The sequence below is a fragment of the Alosa pseudoharengus genome, unplaced genomic scaffold (genome assembly GCF_046254945.1).
Source record: "Alosa pseudoharengus isolate Yale_2024_CS ecotype anadromous, Long Island Sound unplaced genomic scaffold, YU_APseudo_1.1 YU_APseudo_1.1_scf_12, whole genome shotgun sequence".
NCBI lineage: Eukaryota > Metazoa > Chordata > Actinopteri > Clupeiformes > Clupeidae > Alosa > Alosa pseudoharengus.
The window spans coordinates 39,901,626-39,928,532 of record NW_027468587.1 but is presented as its reverse complement, the minus strand read 5'-3'; the positions used below and the strand labels follow the sequence as shown (position 1 = coordinate 39,928,532).

At 40.6% G+C, this 26,907-nt stretch overlaps 1 protein-coding gene across 2 annotated transcripts in view; it reads left to right on the top strand.

Annotated features, from left to right (window-relative positions):
- The first annotated feature begins 203 nt into the window (after positions 1-203).
- The window catches only part of lsr (lipolysis stimulated lipoprotein receptor), a 79,364-nt gene continuing 52,660 nt past the window's right edge, over positions 204-26,907 (top strand). Inside the window, exons 1-6 of one of the 2 annotated variants that reach the window (XM_076281229.1) lie at positions 204-531; positions 6,212-6,550; positions 6,763-6,882; positions 7,286-7,342; positions 21,216-21,362; positions 22,236-22,433. In XM_076281229.1, coding sequence (XP_076137344.1) covers positions 489-531; positions 6,212-6,550; positions 6,763-6,882; positions 7,286-7,342; positions 21,216-21,362; positions 22,236-22,433 — 904 coding nt within the window. In that variant the 5' untranslated portion in view covers positions 204-488. The remainder of the gene's footprint in view (positions 532-6,211; positions 6,551-6,762; positions 6,883-7,285; positions 7,343-21,215; positions 21,363-22,235; positions 22,434-26,907) is intronic. The other variant, XM_076281230.1, reaches the window with a different exon arrangement.

Below are 26,907 nucleotides of genomic sequence, written 5' to 3'. Positions count from 1 at the left end.
GTCTGGCTCTGTAGGCCTAGGCTATGGCTGAGTTAACTATTAGCTACCGTTTTGTTAGAGTGGAGCATACCATGTGAAATTCTTCCTACCTGGGGGGTGGGGGACCTGGAGCTGGGCGTGGTGTTTTGGTCATTTATTATTTATTTATTGGTTACAAAAGTGATCCAAAAAGCATTCCTATATATTTTTTGCAAGACAGAGTTGTTTTTGTAAAAGGTCCAGTTTACATGAATTACAGAGGTCAAGTGTGAGATAATACATTCGAATGTTTAACGTGCCTTCCCGTTGGTTAACCATCCACATTCTGAGTTCCAGGTCTCTCACCTGTTGACTCACGTTTGGTGAAGCTCTTTCCGAGAAATCAAAATGGAGGAATGAATTGTTTCAAGACAACTGTGAAGGCTAAAACACATTTTCTTGGATTGTGCGTGATTTAACTTTGATTTTGTCTTGATTCTGGTGGAGTAGGCTGGGCTAAGCCTACCTAAATGTACCGCAAAATGAGGCCTTTTGCGCTGCTTATTTTCACAGGTAAGATGACATCTTGTGTCATTATTGTTTAGGTTCGTGCGTTACCTAATACAAAGTTATGCCTAATACTAATATAAAAGCCTTCACCTAGTGATAGGCTACTGTGTGTTAATACGTTTTCAGCAATGAGAACTATCGTTTTAAAAGGGCGAGATAACAACCGTGGTGTAATGAAAGCCTTTTGACACCAGTGTAACGTTAGGCTCGTTTTCAAGAATAGAGCTAGGCCAAATTTACATTTCTGTAACGTTAACTTAGCCTATATTCTCCGTCACCCAAGTTGAATCTGTTATCTAATTACTATAATCGCATCAGTTGTACTTTAAATTTGAAACTTGAATAGGTCTTTAGGAAATGGTAACATTCCTTTTAACATGTCTACTCCAAACCTGCCTTTCCATGGGTGTGACTATTCTTGTGTGTTGCGGCCAGACTGTAAAAAATAGGTTGTGTCCTTTCTACAGTTGCGGCCCCAGGCTTACACTTCCTCGTTGAGCCATGAATGTTAGCTGAGGTTCGACAAACCTATTGCACTACCACTACAAGTACTGGCAGTGAACAATGACAGAAAAAAATCACTCTGATATAGGCTAATTAGTGGTAGGAAGGTCAGGGTTTTTTGCCATTCGATAGAGGAAACAGTTAAGCGAAAATAGCCTACTTAAGAAATATGGTAGCGCTATAGGCCTAAGGGAAATCATTCTAGGCTCTGCTTATCATTAAACGCACGTGTACACCAAACTTAACAATTCATTGAATATAGGCTATATAATGTAATATAACAATAATAAAACAACTGAATTATATAGAACTTTTCTAGCACAGAGTACTAGTGCTTTACAGAAAAACAAACATAACAAATAGTAATTGAAACAAATAAATAAAAGGGTAAACTTCCAATGACAGAAGTTAAACTCTCTATAAGAAATAATTGAGAAAAGAAAACGATAATATCCAGTAGGCTGCATATTTCATTAGTGATCCAATGGAGATCTGTTAACAATAGGTTTCATCTTAGTTTTAAAGGAACACGCCACCCAATGTCAGTAGTAATATATGTTCTTACCTTAACTTTCACGAGTTGAGTCATACCTCTCCCGTGTCGGTACGTGCACTCAAACGCTCTGGTGCGCGGCTGGACTGTGTTAGCATGTTGCTATGCTAGCGGGCTTTGACGGTAACTAAGCGTAGAAGTAATCAAAAACATCCACGTTTTCCCGACTTAAATACAGTTGCACGAGTAGTTGATAGAAATGCTACGGCCATGCAACATGAAACGTGGCAATTTTCCAAGCGAATAAACCGGAGAACTACAATATGAGGCGCAATAGCACTTGGGAGTACTTCAACCTAGTGTAGTAGTATTGTTAACACCTAATTGTAGATCCTATCCACCACAGAGTTTAGAATCCATGCTGGATCGACCCTCAGCCTCTCCCTCCCCTCTGAGCGAGAGAGAGGCACACACACTAGAGATGCGCTGATGGGCTATTATTTCAACCATAACTGCATAGCAAAACTTATAATCCATCAGCCATCCATCAGCACCAAAGTTTTTTGACCAATTTTCAAAACTGCACCCGCCCACCATCCGCTGGTTGTTTTAATGTAGGCTATATGGGTGATGCAGCGCTGCTGACGTGAGGCTAGAAAGCCCTTGCCTGTTCTAGAAAGACTGATCTAATGCAGCAAATATATTAAAAGGCTAAAGTCGTACATTGGCTATGTTGTAGCCTATCCCCAGAATATCAGCAGCAAACTCAGTCTCTCTCTCGCAAAACAGTCTCCAAATAAAACGCACATCGGCCTGTTGCCTATTCTGCCAGCTTGTGACAATATATCATCCAAAATGCTTGATTGCATTGCATTCTCCACATTTTTAGCTAAATTTTCATGTACCACATCAGCATTTTTGTTCAGTGAATCTTTTGTAAATTGCTTTACAATTACCGTCGGGCCTATACAATTTTATCATTGTAATAAAAAACGCAATTTGCCACATAATTTCAACATGCTCCTGGCCTACTAATTAATGCCTATTGTACTTTATGTTTTGCAAAAAGAAAGAAATCCTTGATAAAAAAAAAAGTCATTCACATTATAGGCTACTTTACACACTGTTATGTCAGGTTGACTGACAAGCCTGTTCTGAAGACTCCCATTCATTTTGACTGCACGAGCGCGTCTTTTTCAGACAGACAGCGCAATTCATTTTATAGCAGGCCATGGGACAAATATGACGCCTCGATATTAAAGAAACTCCTACTCCATTCATTCTGAAAGTCCACCGCACAACAGTGCAACGTGCATGTTCACATTTTTAGTAACAACCGCCAAACTTGCTTGCTTGCCTTACACATCTAAGTTTTCCGACTATTTTTCTTACGTTCTTTTTCAGCTGTGGATGTTATTGAGTTTGTAGACGTTTTAGCTCTTACGTTCTGAACATCTCGCACTGCCATCACCCGATGTCATTTCTGAGTCATATCACTCTCTGTCTCTCTTTTAAATGCCTATTCCCTGAATGGTAGGCTACAATTATGTGTTTTATATATAGGCTAATATCGAAACAAAATAACCCAGGCAGTCTCATCTAGGATATAACACAGGTTGAAGTCAACGTCAAGTTGGTTCTATTTAGGGAGGTGAATGTGTGTAAACATCTGTAGATGACTCAGAAATGACATCGGAAGACAAGGAGTGAATAGTGGCAAGAGGCAAGCCGAAGGCTGCTGACAAGGGCCCGACGCTATTGTAAAGCAATTTACAAAAGATTCACTGAACAAAAATGCTGATGTGGTACATGAAAATGTAGCTAAAAATGTGGACATTTTGGACGATATATTGTCACAAGCTGGCAGAATAGGCAACAGGCCGATGTGCGTTTTATTTGGAGACTGTTTTGCGAGACAGAGACTGAGTTTGCTGCTGATATTCTGGGGATAGGCTACAACATAGCCAATGTACGCCTTTTAATATATTTGCTGCATTAGATCAGTCTTTCTAGAACAGGCAAGGGCTTTCTAGCCTCACGTCAGCAGCGCTGCATCACCCATATAGCCTACATTAAAACAACAAGCGGATGGTGGGCGGGTGCGGTTTTGAAAATTGGTCAAAAAACTTTGGTGCTGATGGATGGCTGATGGATGATAAGTTTTGCTATGCCGTTATGGTTGAAATAATAGCCCATCAGCGCATCTCTAGTGTGTGTGCCTCTCTCTCGCTCAGAGGGGAGGGAGAGGCTGAGGGTCGATCCAGCATGGATTCTAAACTCTGTGGTGGATAGGATCTACAATTAGGTGTTAACAATACTACTACGCTAGGTTGAAGTACTCCCAAGTGCTATTGCGCCACACATTGTAGTTCTCCGGTTTCATGTTTTCATGTTGCGTGGCCGTAGCATTTCTATCAACTACTCGTGCAACTGTATTTAAGTCGGGAAAACGTGGATGTTTTTGATTACTTCTACGCTTAGTTACCGTCAAAGTCCGCTAGCATAGCAACATGCTAACACAGTCCAGCCGGGCACCAGAGCGTTTGAGTGCACGTACCGACACGGGAGAGGTATGACTCAACTCGTGAAAGTTAAGGTAAGAACATATATTACTACTGACATTGGGTGGCGTGTTCCTTTAAGGGGGGCCACACTATCTATCAAATTTCATTAAATGTGTTTAGCATGTAACTTGTGTCTTGTAAGCTGCCAAAATCAGGCAGTGTATCCCTAAGTTGGTTAAACAAAGAGGAAAAATTACTGGCCAAGTGGAGGAGCAGCAACTGGGAGAACAGTGTCAAAGATGTTAGTGGTGGTCTGACATGAAGAGGTCCTTCATTAACATTGTTAAAGGTGCTCTAAGCGATGTTACGCGGTTTCTAAGTTAAACATTTTTTTAGTCACATACAGCAAACATCTCCTCACCATCCAAGAGCTGCCTGTCCCCTGAATACACTGTAAAAAATGGTCTCTGTGTAGACAGCTTAGGCTCAAAAAACAGCGACAAAAACATCCCCAATGCAGCCTGGACCATGAAACATAACAAACTTTTCCAGCCATTCACTGTCAAGTACGTTCAGGAGAGTTTCAATTGCACGGGAGGGAGGGGCGACCTAGCTCTCGGTTTTGTTTGAACATCAACAGAAGTGACGTTACCAAACATCACTTAGAGCACCTTTAAGATCCAAGCTAAGAGGGTACAAAAACTAAATAAATCTAAAGTATCACAGTTGTGACTTGGTCTTAACACCTGCTGTAGTAAATTGAAAGGAATTTTATAATTTTTTGAAAGATTATTGAACGCTACACAGCTCCTCTGAAATCTTTGGTCGATATATTGTATCATTCATTATATAGTAGGTCATGGAAATATATAGTTTTTTTTCGTGAGGAAAAAGTCATGCAATTTTACATTAGAGAACCTTGTTAGAATGACAAAAGATACAAATTCAGATAATTTTGAATAAAAATGCAGCAATGCATTGTTTAAGGAGTCGATAAACTCCTTAAACAATGCAGAGTACTGGGACATTACAAATTAATTTTAACATAGAAACCTCAAAACTTGTCAGGTATCAGCAGCAGAAGGGCAGCATTTAAACAATCCTTAAACAACTGCTAAACCTCCTCCAAGTCAGCCAATGCTAGGAGAACTATAGAAGTTGTAACTGGGAGGGCACAGTTCCCCTAATTGGCTATACTCTCTTTTGAAGACAAAATAAAATAATTTAAAGGTACTATAAGCGCTATTGGGCAACGTCACTTCTGTTGTTCAAGCAAAACAGAAAGCTAACTCGCTACTCCTCCCCCTCCCTCCCGTGCAATTGAAACCCTCCTAAACGCACATCTCGTTAGTTATTGGCTGGAACACTGTTTGTAATGTTTCGTGGTGCAGGTTGCACAAGTTTGTTTTTGTTGCCGTTTGCGGAGCCCGGGCTGTCTACAGAGACCGCATTTTTTACAGTGTGTTCAGGAGACAGGCAGCTAGCGGATAGTGAGAAGACGTTTGCTGTATGTGACAAAAAATGTTTTAGCCTAAAAAACGTGTGACATCGCTTAGAGCACCTTTAAAGTGAATTTCTTATTAGATAAAGTTTCACGTTGAAGAGTGCCATTTTAAGAGTATGAATGGTTCCCACCTGACCACCAGAGAAGGTGGGGGTGGAGGATGGGGCTTTCAAATGGCACCAAGCTTTATGCAAATAAGAAGCTTCTTAACAACTTGCCTGGTTAGATGAACAAATTTCACTTTTGTTCATGTAGCTTTTATCCTATGTGTGAACATTTAATAATGGATGCATGGTAGCCTATTTGCTTTTCATATCAGTTCCATGATTGCTTAAATGAGCCCACATTAAGATTACATATTGGAAAGTTGGACCTGAACCTGGGTCCTCATGGTCATTGAGCTTGTATGTGATATGGGACACCATTGCTACTGATGCGCTACAACTTCCTCCGATGCGCCATAATATTACTATTTTAAAACTGTCAGTTTCAAGAACTACAATGTTGTACTGATGACATTGTGGCAATACTGCTATGTTTATGACCTGCAAGTATATTGATCATGGTGAATGTGTAATATTGATGGGGGAAATCATTATTATTTAGGTGCCAATATGTTTTCTTTACAGTAAAGCATAACCGAACATCATTGACTGTTTTTCTATTTATTTATTGCAGTGTTCTTCATAAGCTGTACCATGGCTATTAATGTACAGTGCCCAGTGAAGAGATATGTGGTCATCTTGTTCCAGCCTGTTACCCTTCAGTGCCAGTATCAGACATCTGACCTGAATCCCCCTCTGATCACATGGAAGTACAAATCTTACTGCAAGGACCCAATTGCAATGGCACTGAATCCAAGTAGTTCTGATAGTGCTCTAGCTCAAGCCAATCCAAATTATGATCCAGTGATTGAGTGTCCTGACAGCCAGCGGACAGTGCGCATAGTAGCATCCAAACGGATCTCTGTCACACTTGGATCAGATTATCAGGGCCGAAGGATCAGCATCACAAATGGTGAGTGAATTTTCTGATAATTCTTTCATAATGCTTTCATATCCTGACTTTTGGTATTGGCCTGTCCCTCAAATCCATTCATCCATCATCCATTCTTTGATAAATGGTTTCTGAGATATTGAGGCTCAAATATTGAAGGAAAAAAACACATTTTCATGTATAAGAACCAGTCATGTTCATACTAATTTTCACTAATTTCTACTTTCTCATAGATGCAGACCTAAATATTGCTCAGACTGCATGGGGAGACAGCGGTGTTTATCTGTGTTCTGTGGCTTCTGACCAAGATCTCACAGGAAATGGAGAGTGCTATACAGAGCTCATCGTGCTTGGTCAGTAGGCCTATTTCTTTTTTCATCTCTATCTTTAGGTCTGGAAGAATGTTAAAATGGCTACAAGCACACTTAAGACAGTTTTCATGCAGATCAGACTGCTGGTGTTGAATGTTTCATTATTACACAATGAATGAATTTGTTATTTTGTTTCTTATTGTTGTCTCAAAATATTGAAACCTATTATTTTGTACATAGTTTTATCACACTCAAGGGAGTATTGTACTTTGTTTGTTTTTTTTTTCTTTGTGAAGGACTTTGGTGGTGCGTTGAGGGTGTTGGTACAACTGAACACAGACTCCTGTAAAAGCTGAGATTAGTGGGCAGAGCAAATTGTAGGTTGAAGACTCAATTACTGAACAGAGCATTGTTCAGTAAATGGTACTTTATCTTTCCTTCACAGAAAGAAAGGCAAATACTACAGACCTCCTGCCTGGCATTGACTTACTAGTCATGGAAGGTACACATAACTGTGGACCAGTTCCTTTTGTTGCTTTGTGTGTGTAGACCAGTGGGTATAAAAGTATTTAAATGTTTATATGTGACCTGCCACGGCAAAACCTGGCATAAGTCGCAAAATATATTTAGAGATACGGAAAATTTAAACCAGTACATTCATTAAAAAAATGCACTAGGCTTGCTAGTCAATTTTGAGATCCTGGCATAAATGTGTTGTGTTTTCCTGAAAAGTAATGAAAGTAAATTTATTGTGTATAGCTGTATGCCTTTGGTAAAGTAAAGCAAAAATATATGTTTATGTAGAAATTCTAAAACAGCCTAGACAAATAATGGAAAAGATATCGCTAAAAGTAGCACACATTAGCGTTTGCTGCTCTACTGTAGCCACTCCCCCTCTCACACGGCACTGCACCAGAGAGGGTAGAAGTTGAGCTTTGGCAGAACTGTATCAGTGCACAAAAAAAGTTCAAAGTCAAGCAAGTGCAAAATGTTTGAATGATAACCATCACCCAGGCTATTTTGGACTGTCTTTGGACTTTGATTAAACAAACGACAATTTTGACTGTAAGGTCCCAAGCTTGGTCCCGAATTTAAACAACTTTAGAATGCTACACATGAAAAGCATGACCAGCTATAGACAAGTGGCAGACAGAGCGGAATGTCACTTATGGGCTACTAGAGACTGCACATTTCAAATGTTTTGTCTTCTCTATCATCTATCATCAATTTGGCTAAAGAAATAGCCTTAACTCCAAACAGAAGTGCATTCCAATTTGGCAAACATGTTTTCTCTGAACAGTTACATTTGAACGATTCATCCTGCTCATGTCCAGCCTCACTGTATGCTTACAGAGAACTACCTCAGACTGTTTGCAATTTTAAACGCATCTTAGCTGTTAGACTGTCATTTTTATCTGTAAATGAAGTCCAGTGTTTCCTCTATGTTGATTTGGTAGTGGCGGCCCCCCACGGTTTAATTTTCTTCCCCCACGGTATCAGAAATGGGGCAGACGTACAATAGTCGCAGTTGTCTTTCAAAATTCATTGTGCAGACCTGTTGTAGATTCTCCAAATATACAGCTCAATCACAACTGAAAATAATGCCTCATTGTGTGTGAATAGAGGTGAATACATATAATTGTTTGTGTTGCAGCGAAGTGTCAGTTGTCAGTTCCGTGGGACGGTGGGGGGGGGTTTCCTAGATCTAGGCACCAATCAGAACCCTTGAGGCAGGCTTTACACGATGATGATAGTGCACTGGCTTTTAAAAAAAAAAAAACATCAACGATGGCTGCTGCCGCTTGTTTGAAGCTGCTATCACGTTGGTTTAAAGGGGAACTTGGCAACTATTTCAACGTAATAAACCCGTTTAGAAATCATTTGGATGGTTAAATGACCTGTTCCGGTGAAAATGGTGACTTTCCCTGCTGCGCCTAGCGTCCCCAGGCGGAAAACCAACCTTGCAACATTGACTACCGTCCCGGAAAGAGAAGTGAGAAACAAGAAACTCGTTTTAAATCGTGTTTCTTACCTTGTAACATCCACATAGTTCTACCAAACGTATGCTAACCGTTCGCTAGCTTGTAAACAAATCCATGTGCTTTATCGTTACCTTTTCCCACAGTTTGAAATAGCATAATGCACAATTTATCCAGCAGAGGGGGAAATCCTGCCAAGTTTCCCTTTAAGACGGGGAGTTAGAAATTTCTTAACTGCTTCCTTATGTTGGAATAGGCAACATTGCACAAACATGTAAGGGGTACCAATGTGATGCAACAGTGGTACTTGACTTGACTTGACTTGGTAGACTACTGAAAACGGTTTGATATTCTGTTCATTTATAGGCCTACAGTAGCTGGACACGTAGCCGACAGAAAACACATAGGCTACTTTTGAATTGGTGTGCTATGCGAGCATAACTCGAATGCTACACTTCAGTGTTTGCCTTGAAACAATTCCGGCATAATTGCTTTGAACGTTTCAGTCTCTCGTCCCCCATTCCTGCTTTATATGTCTCGGTCAGCCAGAAAGGACGAATGAAACAAAATGCTTGTTTGAACGTGAACGGTTTTGTTCAGAGCTGAAAATGCAATTGACCTGTCGCTAAGTGCCACCCTTAGAACGCTGATGAGCCAATGACAGTCCAGCCTCAACGGGGCTCGGACATCTGCTCGGACAACTCCATAGGAAACAACAGGGAGGAGGCATAAAATTACAAATTAATGGTTATTTATGGAGTTTATTAACTCAAAAAACCCTGACGGATAACCATGGTCAAAGGTTTTGCAGGGGGACGTGTAATACTGATAGCCGGTACCCCGACAGGCTAGAAAACGGGGTATATTTTCATCAACAGTAACGTTAGCCTACAGGACGTCTCTCGCGTTTGCAACAGCTCGACGTAATGTAGGCTACTAAGCCAACAACTTGGGCACAGGTTTCCTGTTAAATCCCAAGATGAAAATGCTCATTAACCAACTACTATATTCTTACTACATCAAATATTAATGTAACTTAACATATCTTAGTATCAATCTTCCACTAGCTAGCTAGCTAGCATTAACGTCAGTGGTTTTTGCACAGTGATTTGCACGGCTACTCGCCACAACTGCTTGTCACCTTGTATGTATTCTAAAGTTTTGAATACACCCCTCCATAGCATAATTAAGTCCCTTTTGATAGCTTCTGGAGGAAAGTAAATCCTTTTTCGACCAAAACGTCCTCAAAGCCTGTTTTCATATACCGTCAGCTGCCATTGTCCACAGTGTATTTCTAATCAAGTCTGGTTTGTTTGTCCGAGTTCACATGGTAACAATGGGGGGCGGGGCTTAGCGACAGGTTAATTGTGTTTGACAGAGGGCAGATGTAAATTGCTAGTGACAAAATATTAGCTTTCAGGGTGGCACAATGTCTTTGTAAATTAGCCTACGTTTAATTAAAAAGTGGTTAATTCTTCCTGCTTCTCCCTACAACCAGACAGTGTTGCAAATTGTGTGTTTCCGTCACTCTGTCTCTTTCGTTGCTCTGATTGGTTTTTGGCCTCTCCTATTGCGTCCGAGGCATTTTGATCGGCGTCCGTTTGGGAACGCCCTTTGGAAATGGGCTGTGAATGAACCTTCCCCAGACCCAATCTGAGAAGGGTCTGGTTTCAACCAGGCTACTGAAAATGGACCAGAGAAAGCAAAGGAGAGAGTTCAGTGATCAGAAAGGAAATTATAGAAAAGCATGTGCAAAGGCGTGTGTGGTATACCTTTACCAAGCAGCTTATTGTTGCTTTGAGTACAGTTACAAATATTATTAAGAAAATTAAAGCCAATGGGAATGTAGCCAACCTCCTTGGATGTGGCCAAAAGAGAAAAAGACTGAACAGAAGGATTAGAAGATAGTGACAAAGGAAATATCCAGGGTGAACATCAGTGTCTGATCAATCAGTTTGGACAACTGTGGACTCCACAGTTCAAAGAAAAGCATAAACAGACTGGCAAATTACAACAGCTCTGTGTTTACAGACAAAAACAATTGAGCTTTCTCAGAAAAGAACACCGTGCCTACAGCCTACAACATGGAATAAGCTTGAGGTGCGTTCAAATTTGGCAAACAATGAACAGTCTCTGAACAGTTACATTTGAACGATTTGGTGTAAACATTTCATTGAGTGTTTTCAAACGTTTGCCAAAAACTCAAGGCAAACAGAAACATTCACCTATGTCTGCAAATTTGAACACACCTTTAGTTATGCTTTGGGCTGCTTTGCTGCATCTGGTGCATGGAACAGTGACATTTCATGACTAGAAGGCATCCTGGAGCAAAACATGACCCAGTGTCAGAAAGCGCCGTATCAAGCACATGTCATGACTCAAAACACTTGGCTGAAAGCGCCCATGACCAAGAAAATGTCAGTAGACTTTTCTGAAGTGACCTTCTATGAGCCCTGGGCCTTTACTCACAAAACATTTTATGTTACTGCTAAGAGTACTTCTAAATCACACTAGGTTTTAAGAGATACTATTAGTTTTTAAAAAAAGCTGTTCAACAGCTGTGGGAACATTTCTAGACTTCCTGGGACGTTATTGGGTTATGTTCAAAGAATGTACCGGGGGCGTTAGGGTAAGGGGTAGTTATAATAATAATAATAATAATAATAATAATAATAATAATAATAATAATAATAATAATAATAATGATATGCCATTGGCTTTTCATGACATTCAGCCGCCTTATATGATACTTTAATATAATTATTACCTCTAGGATATTGATACCATTTGTAGCCTTCTTTTTTTTCTCCAAAGCTAAAATAAATGGATTTCAGATTTTTCTATTTCATATTGTTTTTTATTCATAAAAAATAAGGCCAGAGGTCTTCTACTTCTCATCAGAAATCTTTTTGGAGAAGCACTCCTCTTCCTCCTCTTGGTCATGAAACAGGTTATGATGATGATGTGCAAAGCAATGAAGGTACAGAGAGGCTACTCTGATTCAGAACCTGATTCATGAATTTCTGTTAAAAAAACCGAGTCGAGCGTGTTAATTCAAACCAAATCCATTGGTTTGTATAGAGGTTTGCAATGTGTGGACGTAATTAAACAACTTCATCTTTTCCATTCTCTGATTTTATTTGATTCTAATAATTTGGGGACACTGCCTACGTTGAGTGAAATTGTCACCCTCCTCTCTGCAGTCGGAATAATTAATTCCTATTCATCATTGCTATTCTACCATCAAAGAGGCCTATCGCGCTTGTGCGCGCGCGCCACTAGGCAATGGCGATCATGCTGTGATTAAACTCATCCCCACATACCGGTCTCAACTCAAAAAACAAAAACCGATCAAGAGGTCTGTACAGAAATGGACACCCGCTGCAACTGAAACACTACAAGCCTGCTTTGACATTACAGACTGGGAAACTATTAAATTGGCATGCAATAACTTTGATGAGTATGCAGACACATGCTTGTCCTACATCTACTTCTGTGAGGAACTCTGCATTCCCAGACAATCTATTGTCATCTATGGGAATAGTAAGCCATGGTTCAATAAGGAAGTAAGGCTACAGAGGAGCGGAGACAAGGCTGCCTACACTAGGGCCAAATACGCACTCAGCAAAGGCATCCAGCATGCTAAGGGGCTGTATAAGGCCAGGATTGAACAACAGGTCGGGGATAAGAACATCAGAGCTGTCTGGAAGGGCCTACAATCTGCCACGGGCTACAAAAAGCCCCCCCCACCAGCCTCCACCGACCCAAATCTACCAGACAAGTTCAATGTGTTTTGCACTAGGTTCGAAGCCCCACGTGGGTCCCCCCACTCCACCCCCCCTGCCACCACCTCACCTGCTCCACTGGTCATCTCGGAGCATGAGGTTCGGAGGCTCTTTAAAGGTCAGAACATCAGGAAAGTGCGGGGACCAGACATGGTGTCCCCTGCTACCCTCAAGCACTGTGCCAGCGAGCTGACCCCAGTGTTTATGGACATTTTTAATCAGTCATTAGAACTATGCCGAGTACCTGCCTGCAAATCTGCTGTCATCATTCCGGTGCCGAAAAAGCCCAAGATCACCTGCTTGAATGACTACAGACCGGTCACCCTCACCTCTATAGTCATGAAAGCATTTGAAAGCTTGGTCCTGTCTTATCTCAAAGCATCCACCGACCACCTCATGGACCCCCTTCAATTTGCATACAGACCCAACCACTCAGTTGACGATGCAATCAACATTGCACTTCACTTCATTCTACACCTGGACAGTCGGAATACCTACGCAAGACTCCTGTTTGTGGATTACAGCTCTGCCTTTAACACCTTCATCCCTGACCTCCTCCACAGCAAACTGACCCATCTGAACATTCACCCCCTCCTCTGCTCATGGATTACAGACTTCCTCACCAACAGGACTCAGTATGTCAGGCTGGGCCCACACCTCTCACAGCCCCGCACAGTGAACACCGGTGCCCCCCAGGGCTGTGTGCTGTCCCCCCTGCTCTTCTCCCTGTACACCAATGACTGCACCTCTGGAGACCCTTCTGTCAAAACCATCAAATATGCGGACGACACCACCATAATAGGCCTCATCTCCAACAACGACGAGTCAGCCTACTGCAGAGAGGTCAGTCTCCCGGAGTTCTGGTGAGCTTAACATCAACAAAACAGTGGAGATTGTGGACTTCCGCAAAAAGCCCCCGACTCATCCTCCTCTGGTCATTAACAACTCATCTGTTACTGTGGTAGAGGACTTTAAGTTCCTGGGCACAACATCACCAAAACACTCAAATGGGACAATAACATCTCCCAACTAGTGAAGAAAGGACAGCAGCGGCTGTTTTTCCTCCGCCGCCTAAAAGGACTACAGGTCAGTCCCCCCATCTTGGTACAGTTCTACATAGCGGTCATTGAGAGTGTGCTAACATCCTCCCTCACGGTCTGGTTTGCCTCTGCGTCAGCTTGTGCGAAGGCCAGGCTACAAAGAGTCGTCCGGGCAGCAGAGCGCATCATCGGCTGCTCCCTGCCCCCCATCATGGACCTGTACAGCTCCAGGTCCATTAACAGATCTGCAAAGATTGTGGCCGACCCCTCTCATCCTGCCAATTGTCAGAAAGGCTCCTTCCGGGTCCAGTAAATGTTCCAAAAAGTGATGGCTCAACCACAATAGCACTTAAGACTTAAGTGCAAAGGTTTTTTATTTTAGCCTGTGCAAAACAGTGCCACCGTTAAGGTGAGAATAGTCCACAATATCCATGTGCAGAATAATATTCAAATTGACAAAAACAAAAAAACCTATAATACAAAAATTAGCTGCAGTATTTTCCCTTCAGTCACCAACTCAGTTATACCTACTTCTCTTAGACCTAGGTCTCAACGTCCACTCCTCCATCAGGCCTACCCAGCCTGCTTTTAACCCTGTAACCCTGCCCCCATGGTCCCAACCAAAACATGCAGGGTTGTCACATAATTCATAACATTCAGTTACAGGATAAAATTAAACATATGATTTAAAATAGCAATCACACCACATGGAAAGTAGGTTCTTTAGCAAATACATCATAAATAAATACAGTTCACATCTTCCTTTTTAACATATGCTTTGAGTCGGCTTATCAACCCTGTTATCTCCCCTTCCCCATGAGCTCACCCCAATTCCCTATTTTGCGGGACAAATTCTTTAAAACAGTCTCTGTGCCTCCAGTCTGGTTTGTCCCGGAGCAGCACCCATACCAGTGCCTGCCAAGCTACGATACAACGCTAAGTACTGACATAACACCTATATGTATTTCATGCATCTGTATTTCATGTATGCTATAACGCAATAAAGTACAGCTTGATTAAACTACTTATTGCCTTATTTGGGAGGGAGGAAGACATTAGGGGGTATTGTGTGGCATGGTTATGTGTGCGTGTTTGATGAGGGGGCACTGTTAGCCGCTAACGGTGCATGCACTCACTGCCGCGGCTACCATAAAACAGAGGGCAAGTGTATTGTTTTGTTATGAGGGAAGGCTGCCATTTCCCGCGACAAATCCCACTGTCACACCAATAGTCTGTTTAATCTTCTCCCCTCTGGAAAGCGGTACAGGGCTTTTCTGCCCAAAACATCACGCCACCGCCACAGTTTTTTCCCCCTGGCAATAGCCCTCCTAAATAACTCTTAAACTTGGACTTCATTGCACTTTATTTTTATTTAACACAGCACTATTTACATTTATTGCTCATAATGGTCCTGTCTGTCCTTGTATTGTGTTTTTTTTTTTGTGTGTCTTTATTTATTGTCTTTCTGTTGCACTTTGTGTTGCCTGCATGGAGAAGACCAAATCAAATTCCTAGTATCTCTGTATACATGGCGAAATAAAGTTGAATTGAATTCCGTCATTTTGAAAATATTTTGTTGAATTGAATTCCGTCATTTTGAAAATATTTTGTTTAATATTGATTAGAAGGAGAATGTGGAGAATGTTTATAGATAAATAGACAGATATATAGATAGATATATACTTTATTGATCCCCAAGGGGAAATTCAAGGTCTCAGTAGCATAGACATATTGTACATTTATATTGTACACTTACACAATTATATTGCACACTCGGGTAGCTTCCCATCGCTGGAGACCGCCATACACTTGGGAACGACCAAGGTCATACTGCAAGACCACAATACACTTAGTCTACTCAGCATAAGTATGTCTGATGTCTATGTAACTCCTAAATTGGTAGACCATTCTATCTTTAAAAATATGAAATATCTAACAAATATAAAAAAAACTGCTGTGCGTGGAATAATTAAAAGAAGAACTGAGTTTTTTTATGCAAACAAAATGTGTATTAATCATTAACATTGTCAGCACCAATTCCAACATTTTAAATCAAGGTTTAATAATACACAAGAGAAAATTGCACCTTTACTATAAAAACAGTTGCTCCTGGTTTCAATTCATACAACGCACTACTCATAAGAAGAGTACACTAGATCTGCTTCGAATTGGTGGTGGTGGTGGTCGTTAGGGGTGGAACGGTACACAGAAGTCACGGTTCGGTTCATACCTCGGTTCAGACATCACGGTTCGGTACGAGTTGGGTATAATGGAGGAAAAAGCAAAACAAAAATGCAGAAAGCTATGCTATGTCTCAGGCTGTACCACCTAGTGTCATACAGTCTCTCCCCTGGGGCCTGTACTACGAAGCGGGGTTACTGGCTTATCTGGGTAACTTCGAGAGTAACTTGATCACGTGTGGCGTAACTTCCCGATTAACCCGAACTACGAAAGGTGGATAGGTTTTATGGAGGTATGCTGCCATGGCAATTTACGCTGCATCTCAAACCTGCTCCGAGCAGGTTGTGTTCTTGGTTAACCCGAGGTTTCCGTTAACCACACCCTTTATAAGTACAACCCCTCCACTAACAATTTCTCCCGAGACATGTCGGCGTACCTGGATGATCCATACGACATTGGAGTGCAAATCGTGAGGGACTCTCTTCGCAGGGCGAGGGGTTTTAGAGACCGCCAGGAAAATATATAGCCTACCCGGACGATATTCTCTATGAAGATATAGATTGTCAGCCGAGGGAATTCGTTATCTTTGTCAGATGGTCTAGGAAGACATCTCATAGCAATGCCCGTACGTGGACATTCATGTATTCCATCGGTGATGCTAAACATCTGAGCAAGAATACTGATTTATTTTCGGACATAGGCCTACAGTATGCTGAACATCTGAGCAAGAATAACCTAAAATAAATCGGACATAGCCTACAGTAGGCCTAATAAATTAAAATCACCATTTTAACAAACTTATTGAATTGAATGTCATATTACTGTACCCTGCACATAAAGGCTACACATTTCCACAGCACCAGAATCCGACCGAATGCCTCCCTCAACCCCCTCCATAATCGGCCTTCCACTATTATTTGCGATGGCCAACTCCTCTGCTACTGTAAAACACACTGGTGCCTTTCCTCCTACTGTAGTGTTCAAAGACACCTTTTTCTTGTTAGCTGTAAAACAGAGGCCAAGTGAAGGCTATAAGCTAGGCCTACATGTTTTCATAATTAAGAAATATTAATGCAAGCTACTATATAAACCTACTATTCTAAATAATGTTTTTGTGTTTCATTTTCACCTGCTGTCATGTGCGTTTGGCAATGGTGTTGCATCTGAAATGTTCACAGGATTAGGCATACACTAAATCAGTCAATGGGGGCTACTTAAACATTCAATTATCCTTATTACTGTAATCTATATGCCCACTTCTGAATTGGGTTGCATCTGTAGGCCTTTCTATGAACTCAAAATAGGCTATTTAATTATTTCAACTCATTTCAGACATTCCGCAAGCTACTAATCCTCCGTAACACATATTTGAAGAACATGTGGGAATAAAACTTTACTTTTAGGCATTTAGGCTACCCGATCTGCAATACGTTGCCAACAGCCTTGCTTTGTTCACTGCCGAAGTATTTGATTTTTGTCGTAGAGTGGGTTTTAATTCCTCATAACTTGTCATAATAAGTGTGCATTCCTCATCCGTAAAATAAGGTGATCGCGTCATCATCTAAAGTGGTGACTTGCGCTGCAACCCGCCGCTTTTATGTGAACGCACACAAACTCCAATTAGGTTAACCCCGGCTCAACAAATCAACTTCATAATCAGCGTCGTAGTACCGATTAACACCACTTAAGATAACCAGGTTTTGTCAACCCCGGTTTAACAAAGTAACCCTGGGTTACATCTGGGTAGGTTAAGCTCCCTTCGTAGTACAGGCCCCTGAGCTATCTGCAACAGCCTGAAGTGTGTAAATTAAGATGTAAACAGTAAACAATAAGTAGGCCTACCCCACATCATCTCCAGACTTCATCTGTAACTTGTAAACAATAAGACAATCAGCTATAAAACTGAAAATAGGCCTACAACATCTCTTATTAAACATATCCGTGTTTGGTTGTATATGGAAGGGTCTACAATTTGCCTCAATATTTTTCAGTGTGTGTACAGTAATAATCTAACTGAAAAAGTATCACACTATTTAATTTTGCCTTCTTAGACACTACAACTACAAGTCATGTGACTTTACCCTTTAACGTTAGTAGCATGGTTTGATGGTTTGTTTATTAGCCTGGTTAGCGTTGACTTTCTTTTATTGTCTATGCACTTAACACTGCAAGCTCTTCATGTGAGAAGTAGAGGGTGACACAGGAAGCAATTTTCACTCCCGTCCCATCCCAAGCCCGCACAAATACTCCCGTCATATCCCGATCACGTGACAGCCCCCCCAAAAAAATTCTGTCCCGCAAAATCCCGAGAGAAATGCTGCTTTCGAGATGTTAAAGACTCCCGAATCCCGTCCCGCTCCCTGTGTTGATGTCTAAAGTTATCCGACTGTTAGGCTACCCAGTAGCGTGCGGTGACCATACAGTTTGGTAGGGCAGAAAGCCTTGTCTAACTTTTCTTTAATAGCCGATCATTTTGGGCTACATTAAAATTACATATTTTACAGGACTTTGCTGTAGGCTATGCTTAAATCATTTCATTGTCAGAATTGTAGATCTCATCCCATCAGTTAAGTTTGCACCGTTCTCATCACGTTAAACCAGCGAAGCATAGCAACGTTGTTGCTATGGGTAGGCCTAAACAAAACTATTTTTTGTGTTCCGCCAGGGTTATGCGATTGAGGAATGCGATCGTCGAGGTGCCATGCCCCAACATTGCATGACACATTAAACTCAACGAGAATCGCTTTCCCGGACAGCTCGTGCAATTGAATAGAGCTGTCCTTTGCTGACACTTTCGCCTGTAACTGTTTCTTTGCATCCATTTTGCCTTAGGGCCTAGTCGCTCAAGCTGATTGATTGTGAACAGGGCAGCTGCTTTGTCTTGCTCTGATAGGCTACCAATCAACAACAAACGTATTGTGGGTTGTAGGCTAATTGGTTCTCTTTTCTAAAACGAAATGCCTCATGTCTTTGGGCGCACTCACTGCATTGCAGCGTAATTTTTTTAAGTTAATCTCTGGCTTCCCGCCAGCTCCCGTTTATTATTTCCTGTCCCGTCCCAATCACGTTACCAACAGTGAAATTTACTCCCGTACTGCAGGAAACCCGCGGGAATACCGTGACCCGCGGGAGTACCGAAAAATTGTCACCCTCTAGTGAGAAGTTACAAGGTACCCTAACATAAAGGTAATCACCCTTTTGGCCCTATTTGTATGTGCATCTAAAGGCTGGTGAAGCACTGTAGGGAGAAGTTTTTTTCTTTTGTCTCGTTCCAGTCATTGGTACGTCTGATAGCGTTGGATATGTATTAGCATGTTTGATGTATTTCCACTCACATACCCAACAACTGCTGAACAACGCCGACACAGTCTGGTCTTCTCTACCACTCTCTTGCCTGTACTACTGTAATTGAAGTTCTCAAACTTGTGATCTTAAAGAGACCAGCGGGTCCTCTAACTTTTGTGGGTCGCCACCACTCGCCATACTCGTCCTTAGTGCTGCTATCTCTGACTGACTGACTCAATCGTCGACCTGACAAAATAATAACATAGGCGCCAATCAGAGCTTCAGAGCTAAGGCGGGGCTACAGATTAGCCTACAGTAGGTGTCGCTGAAGAATTCTCGCAACTCTCGTATTTAACAGTAATTCCGCATTACATTAATGAATTTGCACGCAAGTTTTATGTATTTTTATACTGTGTGTTCTCCGTGTAAATTCACACACCGAACCATGACGCCCGTACCGTTTCGGATCAGTACGAATACATGTACCGTTCCACCCCTAGTGGTGGTAATTAAACATGAACGGGAAATGTTGATTTTGTTAACAACTGAAATCGTTACACAGGGGACCTTTAACTAGGCTATACTGTAAGATTAGGTTTGCCATCATCTAGTCAAAATCTTTTTTAGGGAAGTCCTTGAATATTTCAGGAAAATAGTGCCAAACTCAGTATGGCTCCATAGTAGAGGAGTCCAGGTGCTAAAATGACCTGACTGTATGATCTAAAATGACCTGACCAGACCCTTTCACATTGGGTGCATCATGGATCAAAAAACAATTAAGAAAACCTCACCCCATCAAGCAGCTGATATCCTATATTGGGCAAGAATAGGAAAACATTTCATTCTCAAAACTCCAACAACTGGTCTCCTCAGTTCCCCAAATGTTTATAGGGACTGTTTTTAAAAGAAGAGGTAAACAACACGGTGGTAAACATGTCCCTGTCCCGACGTTTTTGAGATGTGTTGTTGGCATCGAATTCAAACATTTCCCCCTAAATAAACCCAATAAACTTTCTCAACAGTTGAAATGTTGTCTGCACTATTGTTAAATAAATATAGGGTGTACATGATTTGCAAATTATTTATTTACATTTTACAGTGTCCTAGATTTTTTTGGAAATAGGGTTGCAGCTGTAAGGTAGATGTCTGAGATGGTTGCCTACAGACTGAAGACAACAGTCTGTAGGCAACCATCTCATGAAACCAGGTAGAATTACATTTTGTTGTTGACATTGAGAGGTATTGGTTTTACTTTAGTCCCTTGTTTGGATACTTACAATGAGACAAAAGTTGGAATCTCCTCTTGTTCCTTTCATAGAGCTGGCATTGATTAAACGATGGTGTTTTGCCCTGCTGCTATCCCTGTTGCTAGCTACATCCACCCTACTTAAAATCCTTTGTTGAAGCCATTTCTATGGAATTAATAATATTTTGAGTTTAGACCTGAGAGAACCTGTGTTGCAAATGTAACATAGAAATTGGAATGTAAACAGTTGACCAGGGATTTAGAATAATGTAATTTGATTGGCTGTTAGATTTAGTATAAAAAAAAATAGAACCCTGCAAAACAGTCATAAGCCACTGGACTTTGGAGCAACACAGTCTTTTAACCTATACAGAACTATTAATACAGAACAATCACACGGGAACTACACAGTTAATCTAAGAAAAGTAAAGATCCTAAGTTTTTATGTTTTATGATTTGAAATTCATAAGTAAACAGACAAACGAAGAACTTTTGATTCAAGACTTTTATTTTCTGACGTTTTTGTGTTGAGTACAAAAGAACTTTGAGGTCCTAGGCTAATGATAAGCTTGCTGCACTTACATCCTTCCCCACTGATTTAATACTGACTCCTATTCAGCATTAAAAAAATAATTCCCTGTCAACTTGGCTCCGGGTGGGAGATGCTTCACCTATTGAATTATGATTATTTTAAAATCAGTTTATACTGCAAATTAGCACAGGATGGTCTAGCAACCCTTTGGAACTGTATTTAACATATACAAATTAATTTTCCATATGAAATGTGGAAATTAAATTATTCCTATTTATTAATGTTTTGAAGTAAACATTTTTACTTTTTCATTCTCTATTCTCACAGATAAGCTGCTGGTAGCCCTGGTGGTAATAGGCTTCTTCTTGTTGTTGCTCCTTATTGGTATCTGCTGGTGCCAGTGTTGCCCACACACATGTTGCTGTTACGTGAGCTGCCCCTGTTGTCCGGAGCGCTGTTGTTGTCCCCGGGCATGTGAGTACCCCTGAACTGTCCAAAATATTTTACACAAAATATCTCTTGTTACTAGAGGTGAAACAATATTAGGGCTGCAACTAAAGATTAGTTGTTTGGTCGATAAAATGTCAGAAAATAGTGAAAAAATGTCAATCATTGTTTCCCAAAGTTTAAGATTATGTCTCCAAATGCCTTGTTTTTTCCAAGATATTTAGTTCACCGTCATAGAGGAGTATGTAAAGCAGAGAGTATTCAAGTTTAAGAAGCTACAATCAGAAAATGTTGTATTTTCCTTTAAAAAATGACAAACTGATTAATCGATTATCAAAATAGTTGCCAACTAGTTTAATAGTCAATAATTAATCGATTAATCGATTGTTTGCAGCCCTAGACAATATATTGAGTAGTGTAATATCACAATATTTTGGGCACAACATACTCTTTATTGCGTTGCTGTGGCATTGAGTATCGCAATATCAATATATTTAATATCATTATGTACATTTCATTTTGGAGCATTTATCTACTCTGATAATAGTGTGTCTAAAGTCCACAATATACCACACAGCCTCATTTTTTGTGTCACGGTGCAAATTTGACAATTTGAGCCAATTTTAGTATTTCACAGTATGAGCCAATTTTACCATGCCAAGATAAATTATGGTATATAAAATGCATTACAGAATCAAATTGTGATACTGGCTATTATCATAAAACAAAGAATTGCAATAATATTGAATTGTGGCCCAATATTTTGATCATATGTATCATACAGTCACCTCTGTTGCAATGTTCACCCCTAGCAATTATCTTTTTTGGGAGTTATGTTTTCAGGAACTAAAAATGATACTTGTCTCAAACTATGTTTGTTTTCTTTGCCTCTCTGTTTAGTGTATGAGGCAGGAAAAGCAGTCAAAAATGGTGTGCCTAGTCAATACGCACCAACCCTGTATGCACCCAGCATGTATGCCCAGCCTGTCCATGGATTTGGAGGAAACTCACCAGCAATCCCAATGCTGCCCATGCCTCAGGGTATGGGCATAGCACCATCAACCAACTTCAACAGAGACTATGATCATGCGAGCTCAAGTATGTATTAAATCACAATAAAAATCAATTAAATTCAAAGGTATTTTATATTGCGCCATTACATATGATACAGTACCCTCCAAAATTATTGGCTTTGCTAAAGTTGACTAAAAACAGGAATAAAAAGATAATCTGTTGGTGATTTATTGTAATCTCACAATGAAAAAATAGGAAAAATCCAACCTTGAAGGGAAGCAAATTTATTTTGAGAAAAAGGAAAATCTCATAAAGAAATAAATATTTTTAAAGTTTTAACTAAAACACGTTGCTCACAATTATTGGCACCCCTGAAAGTCAGAAAATGCCTATGACAACTAGGTACTTTGTTGAAAATGCCTATATTTACAGTTAAAACAATTATTAAAAGGTTCTAATCATCTGGAAATGTGACAAACATGCTTGGGCAAAGACCCATGGTTATCTTGCCGCCACGTACAGTATGGAGGATGGTGAGATAGGCAAAACATTCCATAAGAACCACTGTTGGAGAGTTACAGACAAAGGTATCATCTTGGGGTCACCAAGTTCGCCAAAAAATCTTCAAAAGTGACCTCACTGCTAATAGATTAGGATGCCAGGTAAAAGCCTGTCCAGTCATTTAATTACCAATGTAAATTGCAGGAGTTACTGAATGGTACAGTGACTGTCTGGAAGTGTGGTCTTTTGTCAGATGAAATGAAAATTGCGCTCTTTGGCTAGATACACTTTAGGTGTGTTTAGCATACATAGAAGAATGGCTATACTGAAAAGAACCCCATGCCTAATGAGAATTATGGTGGAGGGGCTGTGCTATTGTGGGGCTATTTTTATTCCCAAAGGCCCTGGGAACCTAATTAAGGTGCATGGTTTCATGAACACCAAGAAAACCCTGAACATTTTCAAAGGAAATCTGTCAATCTCTGGCAAGACACTAAAAGCTGGTCATGATTGGATCATTCATCAGGTCAATGAACCAAAACAAATGTCCAGATCACAACAAATATGGTTTGCTGAACACAAAATCAAGCTTCAGACATTGCCATTTCAGACCCCTGATCTAAACTCCGTAGAAAAACAGTAGGGTGAGTCAAAGAGGAGAATGCACAAGTGTAGACCTAGGAATCTGGACGATCTGAGGAGATTTTGTAAAGACGACGGTCTTAAATCCCTTGCTTTGTATTCTCCAACTTTATGGGGTGTCATAGGAGAATATTACAGGCTGTTTTATTGGCAAAGGGAGGCTTAAGAAGGTATTACAAGCAGGGGTGCCAATAATTGTAAGCAAAGTGTTTTTGTTAAAAATATTTATTTCTTTATGAAATTTAACTTTTTCTCAATAAATTTGCTTCCCTTCAAGGTTGTATTTTTCCTAATTTTTTTTGGACAGATTATGTTTTATACCGGTTTTTAGTCAACTTTAGCAGAGGTGCCAATAATTATGACCGCCGCGCAGCGAAGCGGCGGTCATATAGGTTTAGTGAGAATTCTTTTTTTTTTTTTTTTTTCGCATGCCCAAATTTCCGTCAATGAGTCCCGGGACACTGAAAGACCGGGGTACACGAAACTTGGTGGGCATGTAACCCCACATGGATAGCATGGAACCATCGTTTTGATCTGTAGCCCCCCCGCTGGACTGGACCCCCCGAAAGGAGGGTAGGGCAGACACAGTTTTCTGTGAATATCTCGAAAACCGTAGGGTTTAGTAGGACCATTTTTTTTTGTATGTTGATCTCAAGGGGCCATGTCAACCCATTCCATAACCACTCATTTCATGTATAGCGCCACCTAGTTAAACACAAAAAAGTAAAAATGAGGTGTTGTAATTGAAGGTATCTGTGACCTAACATAGTCAAAACTGCACGAAATCGGAAGTGTAGGATCATTATGACACCCTCTGTATGCACGCCAAATTTTGTGGAATTCCGTTCATGGGGGGCCACACAATAAATTAATTTATGTTACTATACACCAACTGGCCTGTAGGTGGCCGGAGACAGTTTTCTGTGAATATCTCGAGAACCGTAGGGCCTAGGAGGTCCACCTTTTTTATGTATGTTGGTCTTAAGGGGGCATGTCAACCCATCCCATTACCACTTATTTCATGTATAGCGCCACCTAGTTAAAAATTAAAAAGCAAAAAATTAGGTGTTTTCATCACAATATCTCTGGCTGACAAGGTCAAAACTGCACGAAATTAAAAGTGTAGGATCATTATGACACCCTCAGAATGCATGCCAAGTTTTGTGTACTTTCGTTCATGGGGGGCCTTACAATAAATTAATTTATGTGTACATTTAGTGACGTACACCAACAAGGATTCCCGGGACACTGAAAGACCGGGGTACACAAAACTTGGTGGGCATGTACCCCCACATGGATAACATGGAACCGTCATTTTTCGTTTTGATCTGTAGCCCCCCCGCTGGACTGGACCCCCCGAAAGGAGGGTAGGGCAGACACAGTTCTCTGTGAATATCTTGAGAACTGTAGGGCCTAGGATGACCATTTTTTTCTCTATGTTTGCCTCCAGGGGTCATGTTAACCCATTTCATGTGCACACATGTGCACAAACAGATACACACACACACAAAAACACACATACATTCACAGTAATCATGACACATACTCACACAGTAGACATATGTACGCTTGCATGCACAGGCACATACGCAGGCACACACACAAGCACGCACACACCCACACACACACACACACACACACACACACTCACACACACACACACACCCACACACATAACATAAACATAACACAAACAATCAAGAATTTCTCAGAATTATGAACAGGCAAGATGGAGGTGGGGTTGTATAAAATTAATTTTACATGTGAAATCTATGAACTAATCATGTTTTGGTACTTGTTGTCTAGCAGATACCAAGAATTGAGTGTGAATAATGCAATTTAGTGAGACAGTTAGAATCATATAGGCCTTTCAGCGTGATTTCTTTTTGTGGAAAAAATGTGCTGGACTGGGCGGCGGTCATATTTTGTACCGCTCTGCGGTACATCTAGTTCTGAAGGGTACTGTATGTCTCAAGGTGAGTGGGACTAGCTGAATAGAGAAATGAGTTCATACATGCCAGGATAAGCATATTGGCAGACATACAACATAAGTACATGTAGCACCCCAACCCTCAGGCGCCGGTTTATAGGGAATGAGGGGGGCAGAGATCGGCCTAATGGAGTGTCGCAGGGTTTCGTTATCCTACTTAAAATGATTAGAAAAAGGATGATCATTTACTTTTAAAAATGTAAGTGAAGGAAGATACAGGTGATAATTATGTTAGCCTTGTTAAGATGGTCAAAAGCCCCCCTAAAAAATTATTATAATAATATGCGTCCCATTAGGGCTGAGAGCAGTATTAAAGGGGTTTTACATGGGGAGGAGGAACACAAAATGTTCCTCTATGCGGATGACATTTTATTGATTATTGAGGGTCCTCTAATATCAATCCCTAACATTGTAGCCACAATAGAGGCTTTCTCAAAACTGTCAGGCTATAAAATAAATTGGCAAATATCTGAATGCATGCCAGTATCAAAATCAATTTATATTAACCAACTTTCAGTTGAAATGGGTCCTTACTGGAATGACGTACTTGGGTATTAAGTTGTGTCCAGTCTTGGACTTACTATAAATATGTCACCTTTAATTAAGACAATTTAGTTGAATTTGGACAAATGGCGGCTGATTAATATGACTCTAATCTGATGGGGGAAATTAGTGTCATAAAAATGGTGGTGGCTTCACATTTTAATTACATCTCTATGATGATACCAGTAACAATTTCTGATGGAATATTTAAGCAATATAACAAGTTAATTACAGAGTTCTTATGGAATGGAAAAAGGCCCAGAATTAGACTACTAAGAAACTACTATCTTCATGAGATTGTGGTGGATTAGCACTTGCCAATGTGGAACTGTACAGCTTTGCTTTTAAGATGAATAAACTAGCAAGACATTGGGGAACCGACTTATCTGGTCCTGGGTGGATTAAGATGGAGGAGGTGCTTGCATGCCCATGTAGTGCTGTTGAACTATCACAGAAAAATACAGAAAACCAGACAATGGGAAGAAACTTAATTCTGCAGCATTCACAATGGGCATGGGCAAGAGCACACAAGATATTGGGTATCTCACAATACAAACAAAGCTATTCCTCAATCTGGAATAATCCCTCGGTTTGTATTGCAAAAAAATCTTTTGCTTGGCAAGCATAGCTGGTGAAAGGCATACGGGTAGTTAAGGCGAGACACGGCAGGTGAAAACATTGTTTTGCTAGTTTGCTACCTTAGCATGTATTCTGTCACACTACTACAACAAAAAAAGTCAGATTTACACATTTAAGTGTTTATTTCATTACATTGTGTTTACTCGCGCCAGTATATTTCTCCTAAATTCACCAAAAGTTAGCATTCTAACCTTGCATGTACTACCGCTACCGTGATCCAAAACATATCATGTGTAGTACCAT